The sequence below is a fragment of the Dipodomys ordii genome, unplaced genomic scaffold, assembly GCF_000151885.1.
Source record: "Dipodomys ordii isolate 6190 unplaced genomic scaffold, Dord_2.0 Scaffold19, whole genome shotgun sequence".
NCBI classification, from domain to species: domain Eukaryota; kingdom Metazoa; phylum Chordata; class Mammalia; order Rodentia; family Heteromyidae; genus Dipodomys; species Dipodomys ordii.
In genome coordinates, this window is record NW_012267235.1 from 7,001,605 (window position 1) to 7,022,828 (window position 21,224).

The window sequence follows — 21,224 nt, forward strand, 5'->3', positions numbered from 1 at the left end:
CGTCCGGAGTCCCGGAGGCGGGGAGCCGGCGGGGTCAGACCGCGGCGGCGGCGGCGGAGGCGGCCAGCGCGACCGTCACCTATGAGACTTGCTGGGGCTACTACGACGTGAGCGGCCAGTACGACAAGGAGTTCGAGTGCAACAACAGCGAGAGCGGCTACCTGTACTGCTGCGGCACCTGCTACTACCGCTTCTGTTGCAAGAAACGCCACGAGAAGCTGGACCAGCGTCAGTGCACCAACTACCAGAGCCCCGTGTGGGTACAGACGCCCAGCACCAAGGTGGTGTCGCCCGGGCCCGAGAACAAGTACGATCCGGAGAAGGACAAGACCAACTTCACCGTCTACATCACCTGCGGGGTGATCGCCTTCGTCATCGTGGCCGGGGTCTTCGCCAAGGTCTCCTACGACAAGGCCCACCGCCCTCCGCGGGAGATGAACATCCACAGGTGAGGGCCACGGTCGCCTGTCCCCCCCCCCCCCGTCGCCCGTCGCCCTCCCTTTGGAATGCGCCTCCCTTGGCTTCTCCACCCACACTTCCCCCGGTCCCTTCCACCATTCCCTTAGGCCACCAGCAATACATCTCGTTTGTGCTTCTCGGTGCCTTCAGGACCCCCTTCTTCTTCCCCCAGACAGTGGGGGGGGGGGAGAGAATCAGGTCTGAAGCTCAGGTCTAAGAATTTTACTTCATTCTGTCATCTCCAGTGGTTTTCTAGGGTTCTGTTTTCCTGGTCTTGGGGGCCCTTTGGTGGAGGCTTTGATAGCACTTAGTTTATTGAGTCGACCCAGAGTGTTCTTTTCGGCATAGGCGGGACCATACTGGAAAAGTATGGTCAGAAAAGTGCTTGGTTGTGTGTGAACGGAGATGTTCCCAGATGTTGGGATGCCTCCGTCAGAAAGACAGAATAAAGACTTCTCCTTCCTTGTGGACGGAGCCAATGGTGTGACTTGGCCTAAGATACTTCTCTTTCCTGTTGAAAATGGAGGAGGACTTGTTCTTTCAAGCCCGGAGTTAACAATGCTTGCCATGTTCCACCTGGCTGAGCATCTATGGCTGAACACGTGGTAGACAGAGGCATGAGGATTGCCTCTTATCAAAACTTACACCAAGAACTCAAAACATGGCAGTCGGTGGCTCACTCTCTTTTTGTTATTATTTGGACTTTTTTTTTCTTTAAAGAAACGGTGTTTTTTTTTCCTTTTCTTTTTCTTTTTTTTTTTGGTACTGGGGATTGAACCTAGGACATTACACTTGCTAACCAAGTGTTTTGCCACTGAGCTACATCCCAGCTCTCCATGGCTCACTCTTAGAAGCCTCATGCCCCCTGGCTCTGGCTCCCAGGAACCCACTGGGGAGCCAAAGGGACAACAGAAATCTTGTCTCTCTGGCACACACATCTAGGGGAATATGGATGTGGTTCCACAGGGTACTTGTTTCTGATGCATGGTGTGTGGCCACTGCCCTAGTAATCAAGACCAGCTCTGGAACTGTGCTTCTTAGTTGACCTACCAGGCCTCATCCTGACCCACCCACCTTTTTCTTATGATCATGAACTGTTTGTTATCCTCCTGGCCTGAATTCAGATCTCCTCCCTTTGAGGAATGTAGGTAAATCACTCCTACCTTGCTCAAGAGAAAGGAAAGCAGACAGAGCTGAGTCCTCCCCCCCCCCCACTTAATATTGTGGGTGTTGAGAGAGGATGATACTCCTTGTTAGGTTTTGAGACAAATTCACTAGGTCTTGGTACTTCAAACTGCTGGAATTTGGGTAACTCTAAAGGGAACACTCTTTCATGACCATGTCTTATGGCCTGAGGTTGCCCATGCCCTCTCTCCCTCACCTTATCTATCAGCTAGCACAAGCTTACCAGCATCTTCGTTTGCCGACTAGTCCCGGGGCACTGATAGGAAGAATGTGAGCAATGGTCTCTCAGAGGTAGAGGACAGGCTGGACAGGGAGCAAATGAGGGCAAGAAACTTCCTCCACTAAGTCTCATCTGGCAGTGCATTCTCTCTGGGCTCAAGGCAGAAAGCAGAGAAAGAATTACCTGTGGGTAGCTGCCTTCCTAAAGCAGGTGTGCTGGTCCGTCTCATCTTTCCACTTCTGCCTCAGGACTAAGAGGCATGTATCTTCGTTTTCTTCTTTCTATCCTCCTCTCATCAGTCTTTCTGCTCTGGCTTTTGCTTCTTCCTAATTGGTCTCCACAAACCTTTAGATTTCTCTTTACTGAGTCATTGTTCTTTGCATTCTTAGAGAAAGCTGCTCCCTATCCGGACCCTGCTGCCTCATGGAGTTTATTCATCGTTACCTGTAGTATTACAATGGCCTCAGATTTCGAGATTGAGTGTCTTTGGATGCTGGCCTTAGCATATGACCCTGGAGAGGGTGACTGTTCTTCTTGGTATTGTCCCCTTTTTACCACACACACACCCCCTTGTCTCAACCCAGGATGACTACGATGATACCATTGGGACAATTTCTCTCGGGCTGGGGAAGGAAAGGAGCTGAATTTCAGGCTTTGGACCATTATGTCCATTATGTAAATATGGGATGTTCTTCCTCAAGTTCACCTCCTGATTTTATTCAGTTCACAGTACCTCGCTCAGCAGCTGCAGTCTTGCCTGATCAGTGCTTTGGAAACCATCAAATTGGTGCTGGAGGGGCAGGAGACAATGTTGTCTCTGGATGTGCAGGTGGGGGTGGGAGCAGGAAAGCAGAGATGAGAGTTCTTCTAGAGTACTCCAGGAGTGACCTTGGGCAGGTCAGAGAAACTTATCTGTTAGTTCTGGATAACTGAGATGTGGCAAGATCCCAACCTGGACTTCTGCTTTCTAAGCATGCCAGAGTGAGTGTTCACAAGGATCGGGGACCCCAGAGTGGGAATGTGGGCTTTTCTCACTCTGCTCACATCCCAGAGGTCACTGCTTACCATTCTGAGAAGATTGTGGTGTGTGTGTGTGTGTGTGTGTGTGTGTGTGTGTGTGTGTGTAGACTATCATGTTGGGGAATGGAGGTAGGGAAAAGGAAAGCTGGAGGAAAGTATTTACACTCTTGTAAGTTTTCCCTCTGGAGAGTGGGAGGAAGAAATCTTGTACTTGTGAGAAATCAAGGGGAATGTGTGTGTGTGTGTGTGTGTGTGTGTGTGTGTGTGTGTGTATGGAGGGGGGATTCTACGTTTGGTTACATGCTTCGGAAGCAGTTAGAGGCAAGACATTTCCTTACTAAAAGGAAAAGCGGAACGTGCTAGTATGTGTGCCTTTCTGGTGATGGAATTTGAATAAGCAGGCCTGAGTTTTGGTGAGAGCAGCCTGGTTGCAAAGGGATATTTGTGGGAGTTTAAGAAGGGATGGAATAAAGGACCAGCCACCTGCTCCTCCTTGTTGTTCCTAGGCTGGGCAGTCCTCCACCTGCCCCTGGGCATACACATTCCTCAGGGCAGGCCTTCCTTGTGTCCCTACATCCCCCTGCAGGGAAGAACAGGTTTTGTCCTTTACAGAAGTGATTAGACCTTGCTGTCATGGGAAGTTAGGGGTAACTCCCAGCTCTCTCCAGTGATTCTCACAGATGAGCAGCAAGGCAGATGCAACTAGCTGGACCTTCAGGAAGAGAAAGAGATGGCACATAGCTCCAAGACAGATCCATGCCCACTCTTCGCCACTGAAATGCGATTTCCCGCTGGGATCTATCTTAGTTTCCACCCCACCTCTCTTCTCTGTTGTAGAGCTATCCAGACTAAGGCTGGAATTGAGGGACTGCAGGTGACAAACAATTATAATACTACTGGTGAGGTTCTTCCTTGGGGCTGTTGAGAGGCTGGCCCCTTTTGACATTCTCTTCCATGCGAACTATCTCACATCCAAACCTGTTTCTTCGTTCTGAGTTGATTCATGAGTGTCTTGGAGATGAGAAGTCACCCTGAGGGAGGATCCGTGTGACTTAATGGCTCGTTAACTGATGGGTTAGGAAGCTGTTAGAATACTGAGGATGTAGCCAGTAAACTCAGAGGTGCCTGGGTCCCTCCTACTGTGTGCATGAGGGAAGGAGGGAAAATAAACAGTAGGCAGGGGGAGGGTACTTAAAAGCCTGAATGGATATCATTAGGAGAATGAAAAAGTATTAGAAACAATTTGTCAACAGAGTCCCTTCATCTCTGAGTTCTGCTTATTTCTAAGGGACGTCAAAGGACTGCTTTGCTTCACCTTGTCTCTTGTCAGAAATTAATTACAAACACAAAGATCTCGGCTTTCCCTTAAAATCTGGATAACTACAGTAACAGGAGTATGGGTGGCTGAGAAGAACTCTTCCTAGCCAGATCTCAAATGCTCCATTTTTTTTTTTTTTATGTTTTGGTGCCCACACTGGGGCTTTAACTCAGAGCCTGGGTGCTCCGCTTAAGCTTTTATACTAAAGGCTGGAGCTCTGCCACTTGATCCACAGCTCCACTTCTGGCTTTTTTGGTGATTAATTGGAGATGAGAGTCTCATGGACTTTTTTTGCCTAGGCAGGCTTTGAAACGTGATCCTCTCATCCTCAGACTCCTGAGTAGCTAGGATTACAGATGTGAGTCACGGGTACCTACCATAAAGTGCTCCACTCTTTGAACCATGGTAATTTTCTTATGATGATTTGATCTAAACAGATCCATCTTTTCAAAGCTTTTTAAAAAAATTTGTTGTAAAGATAGCTTTATTTTTAAGTTCAAATATTATAATTAGAAGGAAAGAAAGAGTCTTGACTTGGACTGAAGGTCTTAGTCTTTCTTATATGTTTTCCTTTCTGAGTTAAAAAAATGTGTGTAGGGAAGGCTGAAAAATTGTGCAAGGAGTTGAGGACTTTTATGGAGGAGGGTTTTAGGGGAACGACATCAGGGAGTGAGAAAGAAGCAAAGATAGCAAAAGTTCACGCACCCCAATACTGGGACAAAGTAATATTGTCAAGGCCCTAGAAAGAGCATGATTTTTGTCCCAATCCTTTTATATACATGGATATATTGGGTCACTAAAAGCTCTGCTCATCTTGTGTGAGCAAGATATGTTTCAGACAATAAGGCATCTATTTATAAAGCATATGTTACCTCTGCCACATAAGACTGGCAGAATTCATACTGATTTCAACAGTACAACCTAGACTTTGACAGTCTCTCTGGTATCTTCAACTACCTTTCCTGCCTTGCCCCAAGCTACCCGCATTCCTTTTCCCTCTCTGACAGTTCTACTGAGGACTCAAAGCACATTCATTGTAGGGAATCTGCTGCTAAGATACCAACAGCTCACCCACTGTTCTAGGCTGCCTAGACACAGGTAGAAGAAAAAGTCTATTTCAGTGTTTTCAACCAACTTTAATGGGAGTTCAGATTGACCATGCTGTTGATTCAAATCAATTGTGCAGGAAGCAGTGGTCAAAAGACAGTTGGAGAAGGGAACTGACTGAAAGAGATTAATTTACCAGCTCTAGATACATCAGTGAACAGATCGGGAATAAAAGGAAAGCATACCAAAAGAAACTTTCTCTTCCCAGGTCAGCTGCCTGGTTTTCCAGGGCTAGGCAGGATTGCATTTAGGTCCTAACTTTCTCTTTCCTATAGCCAGGGAGAACCAGTGTCCTTACCACATGTTAGAGTTAACATCCTTCTCTTGAAGATGAGAGGTTATTCCCTGCCACCCTCTCCTATTCAAAGTTATACACCATCTAAGTTTGAAATAACTATGGATTCAAGTGCATTTTGCCTAAAAATTCTGGTCATGTTCATGGACAATATCTATCTGGTGACACCACAAAATCATAGTTTGAATTTGTGGATGTAGATTGATGGTCGGAAGGCACCGTGATGGAAACATAAGGGTATAGGCTACTTCATTGGGTAGATTCCATCTGCTGTAGTCAGTTTCCTCTTTTCTCTACTTTGGTTTATTATTATTATTACTATGATTATTATTGTCATTCTTGGGGCTTGAACTCAAGGCCTAAGTGTTGTCTCTGAGCTATTTTACTCAAAGCTATTGCGCTACTACTTTGAGCCTCAGCACCACTTCCAGTTTTCTGATGGTTAATTGGAGATAAGAGTCTCTTGGCCTTTGCCTGGACTGGCTTTGAAACACGATCCTCAGATCTCAGCCTCCTGAGTAGCTAGGATTACAGGTATGAGCCACCGGCACCAGGCTTTGTATTTTTTTTTCTTCCTGAGTCGCATTTATGACCTCACATCTGTTCCAGTTTTCTTTTCAGATATTATAGATAGAGGGTTAGTTACTGGGGGAGGGGGAAAATGCTCAGAGGATTTTAGTTCTTTGCCCTTGAGCCCAGGGCAGGCTTATTTAAAAACAATCAGGACAGATGACTAATTCTATTTTTTTTCCATAAGTAAACCGAAACCCTTATAAAAAGGCAGGATTTTACTCTTTCATCATCCATTACAAAAACATAGAATCATTATTGTAGGCAATTCATTGAATCTAACTCCTTAATTTTATATGTGAGTCAACCGAAATCTATAGAGAGACTGGGTCATAATGCTAGGATTCCTTAGCTGGTACAGAAAGAACCTGGACTAAAAGCCAGGACTCCTGTGTCCTGGGCCCATATTAGGCTTCATCTTGTCCAATGAAGATGTGTTTTATGCACAATTCTTAGGCATTATCAAGTAACTTTCAGCTACTGAACGCTGTGAGTGGCAGCCTGCTTCCTCTTCCTTCCCTACATTTCTACATCCAACCCTGGCTCAATGTTTCCATCTACCAAAAGGTATCTGTTGATTTATCTGTCCTTTTGCAGTTTTTCCACAGTCTTTTCTTAAGGGTAATGACCTGATCTAAGCATAATCCTTTAATAATATATGAGTAATGCCTACCATTGAAGAAAGAAAATAGAGCACAAGCCAAAGGGAGGGTGGACTGTGGCAAGAAATCACTGAATAACACTGTGGGTAGAAATCTGTAATTAAAGTGCAGGCTGTGGAAGCTTCCTTTCTCAGCCAGAGAACAGGAGATGTGTGTGTGTGTGTGTATGTGTGTGTGTGTGTGTGTGTGTAGGGGTGAATGGTGAGGCCTATCAGATCAATGGGTTTCAGCTTTGCTGGTGGCTGATGTCCTCATGACATCTGTGGCTTTGTGTGTGGGCTGTGACTCCAGGATCATCCTTAACTGTGACTCCTAGCTGTATAACACAGCCCTGTGAGCCACAGGAACACAATTCCTGGTGCTAGTTGTTCCTTTTCTCAGAAAAAAAAAATCACGAGCTACTGGGGCTGGAAATTGAAGCCCGATGGTTTTAAGAAACCACTCTGTGTGGCATGAAGTTGGGGGAGTGGGCGTGGGGTGGGGGCGTGCTTTTCCTGTAATGTGCCTGATCCTTTTCTGTTTGCAAGAACCAAAGCATCTGTGTCCCAATATTTTGCCATTCCAAGCAGTCACCTTGAGAGGTCACACATTGATTTTTATTTTAGTTTTTCAGGAGATGGCTGCATCACACTTCTCTTGGAAGTGACTGCCCTGGCCTGTTGTCCTGACTGTCTATAATCGTGTATCATATTTTTTAAATCCTCCTAGGATAGATTTGGTTCTTGTAAATCACTGGGCTGAGGCTGATGAATGGAAAAGGTGGTGAGAAATCACAAGAGTCTCCAGTAATGAGAGCTACTCTCCCAGGGGTGCAGTGCAGCTGTCTCTGAAGATAGGATCCCAGAAGGGGTATCCATCTGGCCAGAGAGCAATGATCAGTAACTCCACACATGAGGACCCCACACCCATGATGACCACATTGACCATATTGATGGGCCACGTGGAAGGATAACTCCCATCCTTCAGAAAGACCGGTTTCATGGTCTCCCCATGTGTCGAGCAAGCAGTGGGGTAGTTGGGAGAGAGAACAAAACGAAGGAGTTGAATATGCATCAAACATTTCAAATGACTGCCTGAAAAGGGTGGAAGAAAAAGAATGCCCCACATTTCTGCATAAAATAGTAGACAGATCTCTCAATTTAGCTTCCTGCTTTGATACTGAGGGTAAAGGGACCCAGTTTCTTTGGGATGCATGCAGAGAGGAGGCTTGGAATCAGAGCTCAAGTTCATGGTTCCTTGCCTCTCTCCTTCCCAGGGCCACTGCCTCTGCTTTCTGCATTCAGAGAGGGGTCACGTCTTGGGCCAGACAGCGATAGATGCTGGCAAACCTGGGGAAGAGAGGCAGGCACGATTACTGTCCATAATTCCTAGGGTATATTTACTGAATCTGCCTCCTCCCTTGACCTCAAATTCACATTCACAATATAAGATGAGTCCCAGAAAATGCAGCAAGAGAGGGGCAGGCTGAGCACAGGAGCAAGGTGACCAAGGGACACACTATAGTGTTTGCAGGCCAGACAGCAGCTAGCTGTTGGGTCTGGCAGCTTTCCTTCACCTGCATCAGGAATTAGGGGCTGGTGAGCGGCTGGACACTTGTGTTACACCCTTGGTTTTAGTGATAGCCATCAAGACCACTTTTGGACGCTCTGGGAGAGAGATGGTCCCGCTGTGAACATGGAGCCTCCATCACTCTACTTAGGTGCCGGGTGGGAGGGAGCTCTATTTCTCAGAATCATCTATGTGACACCAAGAAGCACATTTGGGAAGAACCTGAGATTTCAGTCGAGGGCTCAAGCAAGAGGGTTCATGTATAAGTACCTGTTCTTGAGAAGCTGATCTTTACCAGGCAGGCTGCTATTTTCCGTCACCCGTATGTGAACAAAAGCCCATTTTATAGATGAGGAAACCAAACTCAGAGAGACTTAATAACTTATTCAAGGTCACATAGCTAGTATATTTCCTCCTTCCCTCCCTGTTTTCTCCCTCCAGTCCTTCCTCCTTTCCTCTTTCCCTGGTCTCTTCCTCCCTTTTCCCCTCCCTTCCCTCCTCCAAGCTCTTTTGTACTGGCTTTTACCTGTCCCCTCGTAAATGGGTCATTGATACTCAGATTACTTAAGAAGGCAGAGTCCCACCTGTCTGGGCCCTGGGCCAGATTGTTGCCAGAAAGGATGGAAAAAAATAAATGACCTACCTTCCAGGGTAATGCAGCCAGGATTTTTGGTGACACACCCTCTCATCTCTACCACCACTTAGACTGCCTGCAAGATCTGGAGGTACCCAGGGCAGCAAGAGAACTCTTTCATAGATGGATTCTTTTGGCTGAGGATGGTGAAAAATGTGCAAAACACTGTAAAGAACAAAACAAAATCTTGATATTAATTGAGGGGTGGGGGATAGCAAAAAGACTTCATAGTCTTGGAAGAAGTCCTGGACAGTTCTTCACCAGAGAGAGCCCAGAAGTGGTAGGAGAAGGGTGAAAAGACCTGATCTGAGGAGAAAGGATAGACCTCAGACCAGTCCTGGTGTAATTACTGAGACATAGAGCTCACACACAGCCTCATTTATCACAACCACTTGCACCCCATTTATAACATGTAGTGTTGTGCATACAAGACACAGAATGGCAGCTCACTCCCTTCGTGTCTGTTCTAGTTTTCTTCTCTCCTCCCTCTGTTCTCCTTGCTTTGCTTCCCAATGGCTCTTTCTTTCCCCGTGTCTCTTCCAAGTCTTCCGTCCTGAAGGGCACCCGAAGAGGAAGGAATCCTAAGATAATCCGAATAGCCCTGCGCTTCTCTCCAGCAGCCAAAGTCTGCAGCAGGCATCATAGGTTCCAGTTTAGCTGGGTGGTGGCCAGAGTTGTGCCCACAACTCTGGTCTGCAGCTTCATGGTAGAAATGCCCAAGCAGGAACTCACCTCTGAGCGAAGGGACATAGAATGCTGTGTCATTAGATTCCCCTGCAACACACTTCTGAGTACTTTGCTAAACCTCTTGCCCCTTTCTGCCTCGTGCCTTCTCTTAGCCAGAGGAGCAGGATGCTCCTGGGTTCCTCTTGTCCTAAGCTGCTGTCTCCATTTCCGGACCCCTGGGAACTAGAGCTCCAGCAAGACTTTGGGTGGCTGGAACCTTGGCCCAATGCCTAGGGCCAGAAGAAGAGTCTTTGCTTCTGCAGCAAACACTCTCATTATTCCTTGCTTTTTTGGCATTTGGTCTCGTGTACTGTTCCTATTAGCTTCGGCATTAAAGTCTCATTACTCAGGACACCTGTCCTCTGGACATATCCGTTGTTCCCTTAGCCAAATGTCCTCTTCTGGGAAGTATATTTTCTACCCAAACAACCATTTCTTCCCTCTTCCTTCTCTCTTGCTGCTTTGCCGAGGAGGAAGTTGGACTCTGGCAACAGCCATTCATGTTATGTGGCATTGGAGGATGCCATCCAGAGACTTTCTATCCTTTTCCATGTCTGTACCAGGGGCCAGACAAGTTAGGGGCCAAACCCCATACTAGTTGAGCTGGGAACTGTAAGACTTTTTTTTCCCCTTCCTCCAGTCCTAAGAGGACTTCTGGTCAGAACTGAGCAGAGAGAATTTTAGCCCTAGTCAGAATTTGGGCAGCTTCGTTGATGCTCCTTGTAACCCATATTCCCGAATTGATGCCAGATCAAATGCTGACTGGCTTCAGAGCATGTCTGGCTTCGGAGCATGGAGAATCCAGCCTACCTGCTGGACTTGTGGGTGGCTTTCTTGGACTTTATATTGCCTTCAGACAAACGGGCCTGAAGTTTCCCAGTAGCATTAGCCTGTGGATGTGGAAGCCTGTGGACGTGGAAGCCTGTGGACGTGGAAGACTGTGTCTGCGCTGGGAAGTAGCTTCATATCCATGTCCATGCCAGTGCCTGGCCCCCTGCTCTCTAAATTTGTGGAAAGAGTTTTCAAGCAAAGGATCTATCACTTCTCTGTCTCTCTGTTTCTCTGCTCTTTCTCACCACATCATCCCATCATTAAAATGTCCCTTGTGTTACTTTTGGTGTCTCATCCACTGCCATTTATTTTTCCATCTGGTCTGTGTTTGATTCCAGGTCAGTTCTGTTGAGTTGTCTTCCTTTCTTCCTCTCTGTCTGGCTCTGGCTTTCCTCCTTGAAGTTGTCCTGCTGTAACTTCATTAAATCACATTAATTCAGATGCCACTAATTCAAAATTTATCCAAATTAGACCTAGACAAAGTTGTTTTTCTTCTTTTCTCTGTCTGATAAAACACTGTGATGAACAGATTAATGGCTCAGACTAGAATGCAAAGCTTGTACAGGGTACATATATCACAGAGAAGGACAGATTGTCTCCTAGCAGGCTAGGTAGACAATTGGCATGTTAATTATAAATTATTCGTATCTCCTCAATAAAGTAGCTTCCCGAAGATCAAGTTTATTTCACTTCCTTTTTAGTTTATTTGAAATCCTGCAATGACTAGGGAAGCAATAAAATTGCATTTCTTTTCAATGTTATCATTCTTAACACCTCTTTCATTCATTGGGATTCTGTGACCCCCATTTCTATGGGATTCATGGTGCTTGCCTGGCAGGATGCTTCCAATTTCCTTTTCAGTTCCCTCTGGAGTCTTCCTGCGATTTCTTTTCCTCTTCTTTTTTCCTTTCTTCTTTCATTTCTGTGTCTCTTGAATCCACAAACTCCCTCTTCTTCTTTTGGCTTTGAGAATTAGTGTTAGAAATTACACCAGGGCCTTGCCGGTCCCTTCATCTTACTATAGACTGGCTAGTTGTGCTTGAGGGGGTGGGGGAGGTTCTGGAGGCACACTATGGACATCTTCCCTCAATTTGGGGGAGAGATATAGGGTTGAAGTGTGCCTTTTTTTCCTCAATGGCCTAAGGCACATGATCATAAATTATTGTTTTGATGGAAGAGCCAGCATCACACTTACTGTAAGACATGGCAGAGGCTTGGACAAGTTAGCACCCTTGCCCCATACAGAGAAGGACGCTGACATTTCTCCCTTCATATGCTCATGTTCTGTCCAGGGATCACTGCGGGGCCTTCTAGCCTTTCATTTCGGAAACAGTCATCCATCTTCTTTGCCTGAGAATATTTCTTGAAAGCAATCTGGTCTTAACTTCATTTTCACGGTCTCTGTGACCTTGAGTGAATCCTTAGTGCCTCCATGTGGGATGTAGGCTGTAATTTTGTGTAGGTGTTGGTCTTTCCTGACCTGTTCTGACCTCAGCACACCTGGAGATTCATGAAACAGGCCACAGCTGTATGTATAGGTGCAATAGTCTGGGGACAGGAGAGGGGTAGATATTGTCTTGCACATTGGGTTCATAGAAGAATGTGATCTACAAGTGGCTCCAGGAGAATGCTTGGTTTTAGCAAATGCAACTTAGAGGATCACATGGTGGAAAGGGGCTTAGGAGGCCTTTTTAGTGCCTCTCCTCTGACCACTAGCTCCTCTCTTGTGCAAGCAAGTGTCCACATGTGTATCCACCCCGTGCATACTCGGGCCTATTGTCAGGATGCGCTTCTGTGTGATTTGTTGCAGGAGGCAAAACTGACTACTTTTGCTTGAGCTCTCCTCAAGGCAGTCTTCCCAAGGCATCTCCTGGCACTCATCCCCTCTCTTGGATCATCTTCCCCTCATCATTCCTACTTGTGAGATTGTCCTCAAAGACATTGATTCCAATCTTGTGCTTTTGCAGAATCCAACCACTTATAAATGGGGCTATCTGGCACAACACATGAGTCTCAGTAATTGAAACTTAGCTTAAAGACTTGAAGATTTCTTTGAGAAAACTGCTTGATGTTCAGCCTGAGGCAGTGAGACCCCATACTAAGGCAGGAAGACAAGAGAGGCCACATGTTTTCTTTAGATCTGTGCTTTAGTGCCCAGAACAGTCTCTTGTAAGATAGACAGGACTGAATGACTGGCTGAGTGAATTAAAGTGGATAGGTGTTAGGGCTCCATCCTTCCGATGGCTGAAGGACTGTGAATGTACCTAAGCATAAGAATACCAAGCTACTTATTTTAAAGAAGGAAGAAAGGGAATGTAGAATGAAGGAAATAGGGATGAAAAAGTAAAAGGAAACAAGGAGAGAGAGGGAAAAAAAGAAGGAAAAAGGGGGAAAAATAATAGCGGAACCCTTTGCAGAAATGTTTCCCTGGCCAATTTGATGTGTTTGCCCGCCTCTGTCCTTCTAGATTCTTGATCTTCCTATTTATACTATGGATCAATGGCTGTGCAATAGACCAGAATGCCTTCATGTTTTTGTGAATGCTCGTGGAAGGAAGGACAGTTTGTGGTGGTCTGGTGGAAAGGTTCAAGTTCAGGGTTCATGTGGGTTGAGCACATGGATTCCAATGCTCAGGCCTAGGAAGATCAGTCCAGGATGTTCTACTACATTCACTCAACTGGTTTGCCAAGCTGGCATTACAGAAACAGCCCCTCAGAACTTGCCTCTGGTGAACAGTGTTGTAGGTGGAGCTCAATAGGCTGAATCTGTGAAAGGTTTATTTATTTGAATAGTCGTCCAGTGTTTCCTAGGTGCCAAGCTCTGTTACAAATATTAACTCATATAATCTTTCATGATAATCTTGAATAGTGGCTATTATTAATTATTTTGTGCTGGTTCCTGTGCTTGAACTCAGTGTCTGGGCACTGTCCCTGAGCTTTTGTGCTCAAGGCTAGTGCTCTACCACTTGAGCCACACATCTCTACTCCTGGCTTTTTTTTTTTTTTTTTGGTGGTTAATTGGAGTTAAGAGTCTCATGGACTTTCCTGCTCGGGCTGGCTTTGAATTGCAGTTTTCAGATCCCAACTTCCTGAATAGCTAGGATTACAAGCCTCTTATGCTTGGTTTATTATTGGTAGTATTCTCATGGCCTTATGTAATTTTTTTCAATGAGGAAGAGGAACCACAGAGCATTTAAGTAGCTAGCTAATGATCACCAGTCTCTTAAGTGGCCAGCCTCTCAACTCAGACACCAGAATCTTGGTGGTTACTCAGGCTATGCTGCCTGCACTTTGCTCATGTCTAGATTTAGGTCTGTGTTCACAGGGGAAAAGAAACAAAAAAACAAAAAAAACCCAAACCCCCACAATAAAGAACAATACAACAGGAGCAGTAGCAGCAACAGCAGCTCATTTGCACCTTAAGGACCTTTCCCACACATGCATTTATTAACTCTTCTATTACCTGGTTGGCCGTGTGACTCTGCTCATACATCTTCATAACACTTTTGCCTTCCTTGTGTTAAGTGGCGCCTATAGTTTACATGTTCAGATCTTTGATTCATTTGCCGATAATCCAAATATTTCTGAATAGTCAGTGTTTGGTAGTGATGCTTCTAAGGTTTCCCAGGTCTGGATAGATTTTCCTATGACTCATGAGGATAGGAATGCAGTAGGTAGGGATGATACTATTTGTTGTGAATGGGGGGTCACAGTGGATGAATATTGACTCTCTGCCTGGCTCATGACTGGTCCCAGGACAAGTATGTATCCAGATGAAGCGACTGGCCCTGCTTGCTTGAAAAGCAAAACAAGAAGGCCTTGCTTTACTTCACTGAGTCCTGAGATGTTTACTGCTCATGATGAATTCCAATTGTGCCACGGACAATGCAGACCTGCAGATCAGCTCAATGCAGATGCATAGACATTGTTAATGCAACAAATGAGATCTCTGCATCCATTCTAAGCCTGTCTGTATGAGGAGAGCGGTCTTGTGCACACACAAAGCCAGCAGCTGTGTTTTTCAAGTGGACTGTGCGAGAACTGGGAATAGGGAGAACTAAATTAAGCCATTCTCCTTGGTCTGTGTTTATTAAAAAACATATTCATTTCAGTTGTCCTGACTGAGTATTTCAGGGGATAAAAGCTCTCTGACTGCCCAGCAGCTAGTTGTGAAAACGAGATCTAAGAGGGTGCCAGCTATTCCCCAACTTCAATGTCAAGTAAAAGCTCAGTTATCCGGGACTCAAGTGACTAGAATTCTTTACTTAACTGGAATAAAATGCCTACACTCTATTTCTAGGGAAAAAAATACAAAAGAGGAAGCTATCAGGGATTTTCTTGCAGAAAACAAAGCCCCCAAACAGCTTCCCTGATTTGGTCTGCAATTTTTATATTAATAAATTCCATTTCCTAGACTGTATACATTTTACTTAGCGTCATCTGTGAGAATTGAAGATTAGACTGATGGCTCTCTCACAAAGAACCTGGATTCTTTTTTTTTTAAAAGGAAAAAAGAAAAAAAGAAGAATTAATTATATTCAGCATACTCTACTTAATTAGGCAAGGGATGCTTTTAGGAAATTCTTCAAAATAAGCATATTCTCATTAGTACTAAAAACATTAACCAGCGTCTTATTCATGGAAGAGTTTTGCTGTTTGGACTTCTGTTCCTACCTAGCAGTGTCAGTTTCTGTTTCCCACAAAAGAGAAGGGTGAGTATGGGTGAAGGAATGAGGGTCTAAACCCTCCAGTCTGTGCTCTTGGCACAGAACAAAAGAATAGCTGAGCCTATTTCCTCTCTTCAACAGCATTTATACAGATCAGAAATCCAGGGACTTGGCCAAGGCCAAAGTCTGGTTTCCTTTTGCTCCACTTCAGTATGCAGTGGTATCGTGGTGTCCTCCTGGACACTGTATTAATCAATGTAAAAATATCATTTATCAGGTGAACTAAGGGACCAGGTTTCCCACTTACTTTGGGAGGATATATATTTTTTACCATTTGCTCAATGAGTGAAGACTGAACAAAAAAAATCCCAGTTTAGGGCTGGGAAGGTGGCTCAGTGGTAGAGCGCTTGCCTTGCATGCCAGAGGCCCTGGGTTCGATTCCTCAGCACCACATAAGCAAAAAGAAAAAAAACCCGAAAGGGGGCCTATGGCTCAAGTGGTAGAGCGCTAGCCTTGAGCTGAAGAGCTGAGGGACAACGCCCAGGCCCAGAGTTCAGGCCCCACAACCGGACCAAAAAAAAAAAAAAAAATCCCAGTTTATAATGTGGTTCTCCTTGTTTTTACACTTGGAACCTCCATAAAGGGATTACTGAGCAGAGCTCAAGTGAACAGGGTTCTAGCTTTTCCCATTGGAACCTGCAGGGCAGGGTCTAGTAGAATATATTGTTGTTCAGTTCAGAATTTCATTTGACAAAAAGTTGGCTGCTGAAATAGTGTAGAAAGTTTCAAAGCTGTTGGTATCGATGACTCAAAAAGGTGGCTGGAACTGAACAGCAGATTTGCAGCTAAGTTCTTAGGTCTGAGTAGGTTTTTCTACTGGAGATTGAGTATTTTCTAAAAGCTCATTGCTCAGAGACCATTGCAGGAGATGGAAAAAAGCAAATGTGATTAAGTAGTTAGCAGGATGAGTGGATAGGTTGATGGGTGGATGGATGGCAGGTGGGTAATTTTATGGATGGATGGTTGGTTGAATGCATAGGTGAGTGGAATTATGGATGAATGAGTGGGTGGCTGTGTTGAATCATGATGGGTAGATGGTGGATAGGTATATGGGTAGAGAGATGGATGGATGGATAAATGAATGGATAGGTTGGTGGAATTATGGATGGGTGGCTAGATGAAGAATGGATGAGTGGATGAAAGGATGGATGGGTGGATAGATGGATGGTTATTTATTTAGTAAGCCCCTATGAACTTTCTGATTCACCATTTACTAGCTGTGATCTTGGAAAGGCTTCTAATCGCCCAAAGTTTCAGTTTTTCAACAGTAGAATGGGGCTAACTGCTCCAACCTTATAAAGTTGCTCTGGAGATTATAGGATATAAGACTTCTAAGACTTTAATTCTGTATATGGCACATAGTTAATGAGAAAGTTTAATTTCCCAAGCAGGAAAGACTATGAAGGAAACTTATAAACAAAGTTTTGTTGATTTTTCTATTGTTAAAGGAAGTCATGTGCCATTTTAAGAAAGGGCCTTTTATCTTAAAAAAAAAGTTACAGCATGTCAGAATGTTGCCTGGATTTGGTCCCTATAGGAATTAGGGTAACTAAGCGCTTAGGGAAATTCTTGTATACTTTCACTTCCTTGAGATTACTGACATTACCCAAGATTTTAAATAAGCAAGTAACTAGCCCTCACCTGAATTGCTCATTTACTCATTGTATCTGTGTGCCAAATATCAGCTGGGACTGCTAAATGTTGAAGTTGAAGATCTAGAGGCAAGTAAGATGAATGAGAGAAGGATGTTTGTGCTCAAGTCAGAAGTTTTGGATCTGAATTTCTGTTCCATCACTAGTATTAGAGTTCATCTGCAACTCAGTTCTTTGATAAAATTTGGGGCAATACTAGCTGCAACGCTGAGAGGTTTGGTAGGAATCTCATGGGACAAGGCTGGGAAACACATTTAGAAATTGTTAAGTGCTATGCAAATTGTTAAGATGGTAGGTATTTCCATTATCCAGAAAATTAATGTACAATTCCAAGGACAGAAAGCAACTACAGTTTCCCAGCCTGAATGATGAGAATGACTGTTTCTTCTGATCAGATTTGCTGCCTAATTAATTGACTCTCCACACTCACGACACAACAGAGAAAGTCAAGAAATGTGCAGAAGAGGGCAGGAAATACAGGCAGGAACACAGAGAACTCAGCAGTGATCTTTTGCCTGCTGTATCACATGCTGCAGCTACAGTGTTCAGCAGGGAAACGGGAGGGATGAAGGTATGTGCATCTGTGATCCTTACCCACAGGAAGATGACCAGTTGGCTACTGCCTGTCCCAGCACAAGGCTAGTGGGCTGGCCTTCACTCACACACGGTCAGCTCCACAGTTCCCTCTGAGCTTCTTTCCCTCCGGATTCTCTTTCTGATTCCTTCTCTCCTCTCTAATCCCGTCTGTCTTTTCAGTCATTTTCTAACTCTGAATTTCTCTTGGATTTGGTTTCTTGGCTTTTCTCTTTCCATTTCTGACTCTCTCTCTCTCCCTTTTCCTTCTCCCTTTTCTTTCTTACTCCTCTTCTTCCCTCTCCCTATGATTCGTTCTCTCTCCCTCTTTCTTTCTCTCACCATCAGTTTAGATCTATCTCCCATTTTTCTTCCTTCCCCACTTATTTTCTGTTTCTCTCTCTGTGTCTTTCTGTCTCTATGTCTGTCTGTCTCTATCTCTGTCTGTCTGTCTCTCTCTTTCCACACACTGCTTTCCTCAAGACTCTGAATGCTGCTGCTGCCCACTCTTGTACAAAACTGGTATCACTGTTCCTCAGTGACCAATTTTCTTTCCTATGGTTAGAAAGTAGCTCAGGCCTTAACCCATTTCCTCCGGCATATCCAAATTAATTAGGTGACACCGGGATCACATGTTTCAGAATTAGAATAATATTTATCAAGCACCCTGGAGAGCAAGGCATGGAAGATGGAGAAGAACCAGAGCAAAGAGGGAGGGCATTGAACTGAAGGGTCATTGAGCTGGAGGGAAAACTGAGAGAGGGATCTTGTCCTTAGACCATGAGTTCTGGAAAATGAGGGCTGTCTTGCTTATCTGTCTGAGGGCACTGGGAAAGGGTGGGCCTTGGAGAATGGTTCAGGAGTGGGGTAGGTACCAGGAGCCTTCCCTTTTTCTCTCACCAGGACAACACGCAGTAGGGTTTCTGGCTCCAGAAAGCATGCCAGTCAGCCTTGAGAGAAAACATTTCCAAGTCTACCTCTCTCCCCTGGCACTGCAGCCAAGGAATCTAAATCCACTAGATATTCCAGGCCCTTCCTATGCTATTTTCATTCATTCCATGGCCTACAAGTCAGCCAAGACTGGGTTGGGGTGTTCATTGGTGACTGTCTTCATTCTTTTCTCTGTGGAAGTATTAAGAGCAGAGAGTGAGCGATGACCCAGACAGGAAGCGATCATCTGCAGGATGATCAGCATCTCCAGATCCTCTGTGTCTCTGTGCCCAGCTGGTGTTCACCTCCACGTAAGCTGTTCAGTAAACACCTGTGGAACTAGTTAGCATCAAGGATCACACAGTCACTTTGCTGAGTGCTAAGTAGACATCAGTGTTCTTGAACTTCACTGCGATCGACTCCACGATCCCTAGTCATGAGGGATTGTCTGCAGCTCCATTTGAGGTTTTTCTTTGGATGCCAGTAGCACCTCCCTTTCTCATTTGTGACAACCAGTATAGCCAAATGTCCACCTAGAGAACAGAAGGGACAAACTCACCCTGGTTGAGAACATCGATGAAGAGTTAGTCTTGGCTTACTAGAAGATTTAACCATATGACCCTGTTCTCCTTCACAGCCCACAGAGAAGCAGGAATCTTTATAAGAACTTAGAAGGCAAGATAAAGAACAGAACAGATAGCTTTCCTGAGCTATTGTTTACCTACCACAAAACTTACCCTTGAATTCTTTTTTACCATTCCTGGGGCTTGACCTCAGGGCCTGAGCACTGTCCGTGAGCTTCTTTTTACTTAAGGCCAGCACTCTATCACTTGAGCCACAGTGTCACTTCCAGCTTTTTCTGTTTATGTGATGTTGAGGAATCAAACCCAGGGCTTTGTGTCTGCTAGGCAAGCACTCTACCACCAGGCCACATTCCCAGCCCTCATCCTTGAATTTTAAAGGGTAAATCCTCACGATTTGTATATAGTCTGTGGTGTGAAACGATTGAAAAATTTCATCCTCCCCAGAGGGAATCCCATATCTGTATCCTATGCAAGCTTTCACATTTGTCCTCTCCAAACCCCAGGGTAACCACACAATGATGTTCTGCTCCTATAGATTTACCGATATTTACCTAATTTATTAACATGGTTTTTAATAAAGGGTTGGACACACTGCTCAAGTGCAGTCTCCTGAGTTTAAGCCCCAGTACAGCTAAAATCCATGAACACATAAGAACAAGCACTTTATTACTCTTTTTCTTTTGCTTTGGGTGATATTTTCAAGGTTCAGCCAAGTCACGGCCTGTATCTTTACTCTGTTGTATGAAGAAATCTCATTTTGATCCATTCACCCACTAAATAACATTTGATTTGTTTCTATCCTCTGGCTATGATTAATTATGCTGCCATGAGTTGTTATATGCATTCAGATTTTACATAGACTGTTTTTTGTTGTTGTTGGTTTTGGGTTTTTGTTTTTTTTGTTTGTTGTTTGTTTGTTTTTTACTGCTTTTGGTACTCCCTAGAAGCAGAACATGCATTTAAGCTCTGTTGAATGTTTTGAAGAACTGCTGAGCTATTTAGCAGAGGAGAAGCACTCCTTCACATCCCTACCGAAAGAGTATGAAAATGCCTGTTGCGTCATCCTTATCAACAATTGAGATCATCTGGCTTTTGGGTTACAGCTGTCCACATGTCTACGGATGAGTAGCTCAAGGGAACCTTGCTTTGTAGATCCCTGATGATTTATAATGATGCCCAAACTACTTTTCCTATATACCTTCTTGGGAGCCATGGCTGTTTACATGCTTTGCTCATTTTGCAATTGAGGTTTTGTTTTGCTTTTAACTGTTGACCTGTAGGATTTCTATATCTATTCTGAACCAATTTTCTTATCAGATATGTTTTGCAAATATTTTCTCCCACTGAGTGATCATCTTTTATTTTTCTTGGGGGGATCCTCTGAGGTACAGTGTTTTAAATGAATTTATATTTTCTTTAATTGCTTGTGCTTTTGGCAGTGGCACATAAAAGAAACCATTGCCAAATCTAAGACACTGTTTTTTTATGTTTTCCTCTAAGAGCTTGCAGTGTTGTGCTAATACTTAGGCATACGATACATTTTGAACCAATTTATATATGTATTGTAAAGTCGGAGTCCAACTTTATTCTTTTCACATGGCTATGTACTTGTCCTGAGATCATGTTTTAAAGAAAACATAATTCTTCCTCCAGTGAATGCTATTTGACACCCTTATTGAAAGTGAAAATGAATTGATTGTAGATTATATAGATTTATTTTTTTGGATGGTAACTTTTCTTCTATTGGCTTCTATGTCTATTATAACTTGTAATATTCTGGTTTCTTATCATAGAAAGATGGTAGGGAGCATCTCTGTACAAGGAAACCAAGGTATCATTCAGGGATATATGATTAGAAAAGATAACAGAAAACAATCACATTTTAGGACCAAAAGGGATCTAAGAGGTTATGTTAGTATAAACCCTTTTTGTTTTGCTGATGGGGAAAAGTGATTAGATTTCAGTGTCTTCTTAGGTTAACACATCTTCCCAGAGGTTCAAATGTGATCAGTGGCAGAGCTGGGATTCCAACCAAACACTTAGCTTCCTAGAGCAATGCTGCTCCTTTTCCCCAGGCCCTACATTTCAGCTCTCCAGTCTTGCCTGTACCCAGTCTTACCAAGCTGGATTTCTTTTCCCAAAGCAAGGGGAGGTTCTGCCTTCTCTTTTCCTGACACAGGCCCA

At 44.3% G+C, this 21,224-nt stretch overlaps 1 protein-coding gene across 1 annotated transcript in view; it reads left to right on the top strand.

Annotated features, from left to right (window-relative positions):
* The window catches only part of Shisa6 (shisa family member 6), a 286,434-nt gene that overhangs the window by 1,327 nt on the left and 263,883 nt on the right, over positions 1–21,224 (top strand). The window contains exon 2 of the mRNA XM_013013104.1: positions 10–448. Within this exon, the coding sequence (XP_012868558.1) occupies positions 10–448 (439 nt within the window). The remainder of the gene's footprint in view (positions 1–9; positions 449–21,224) is intronic.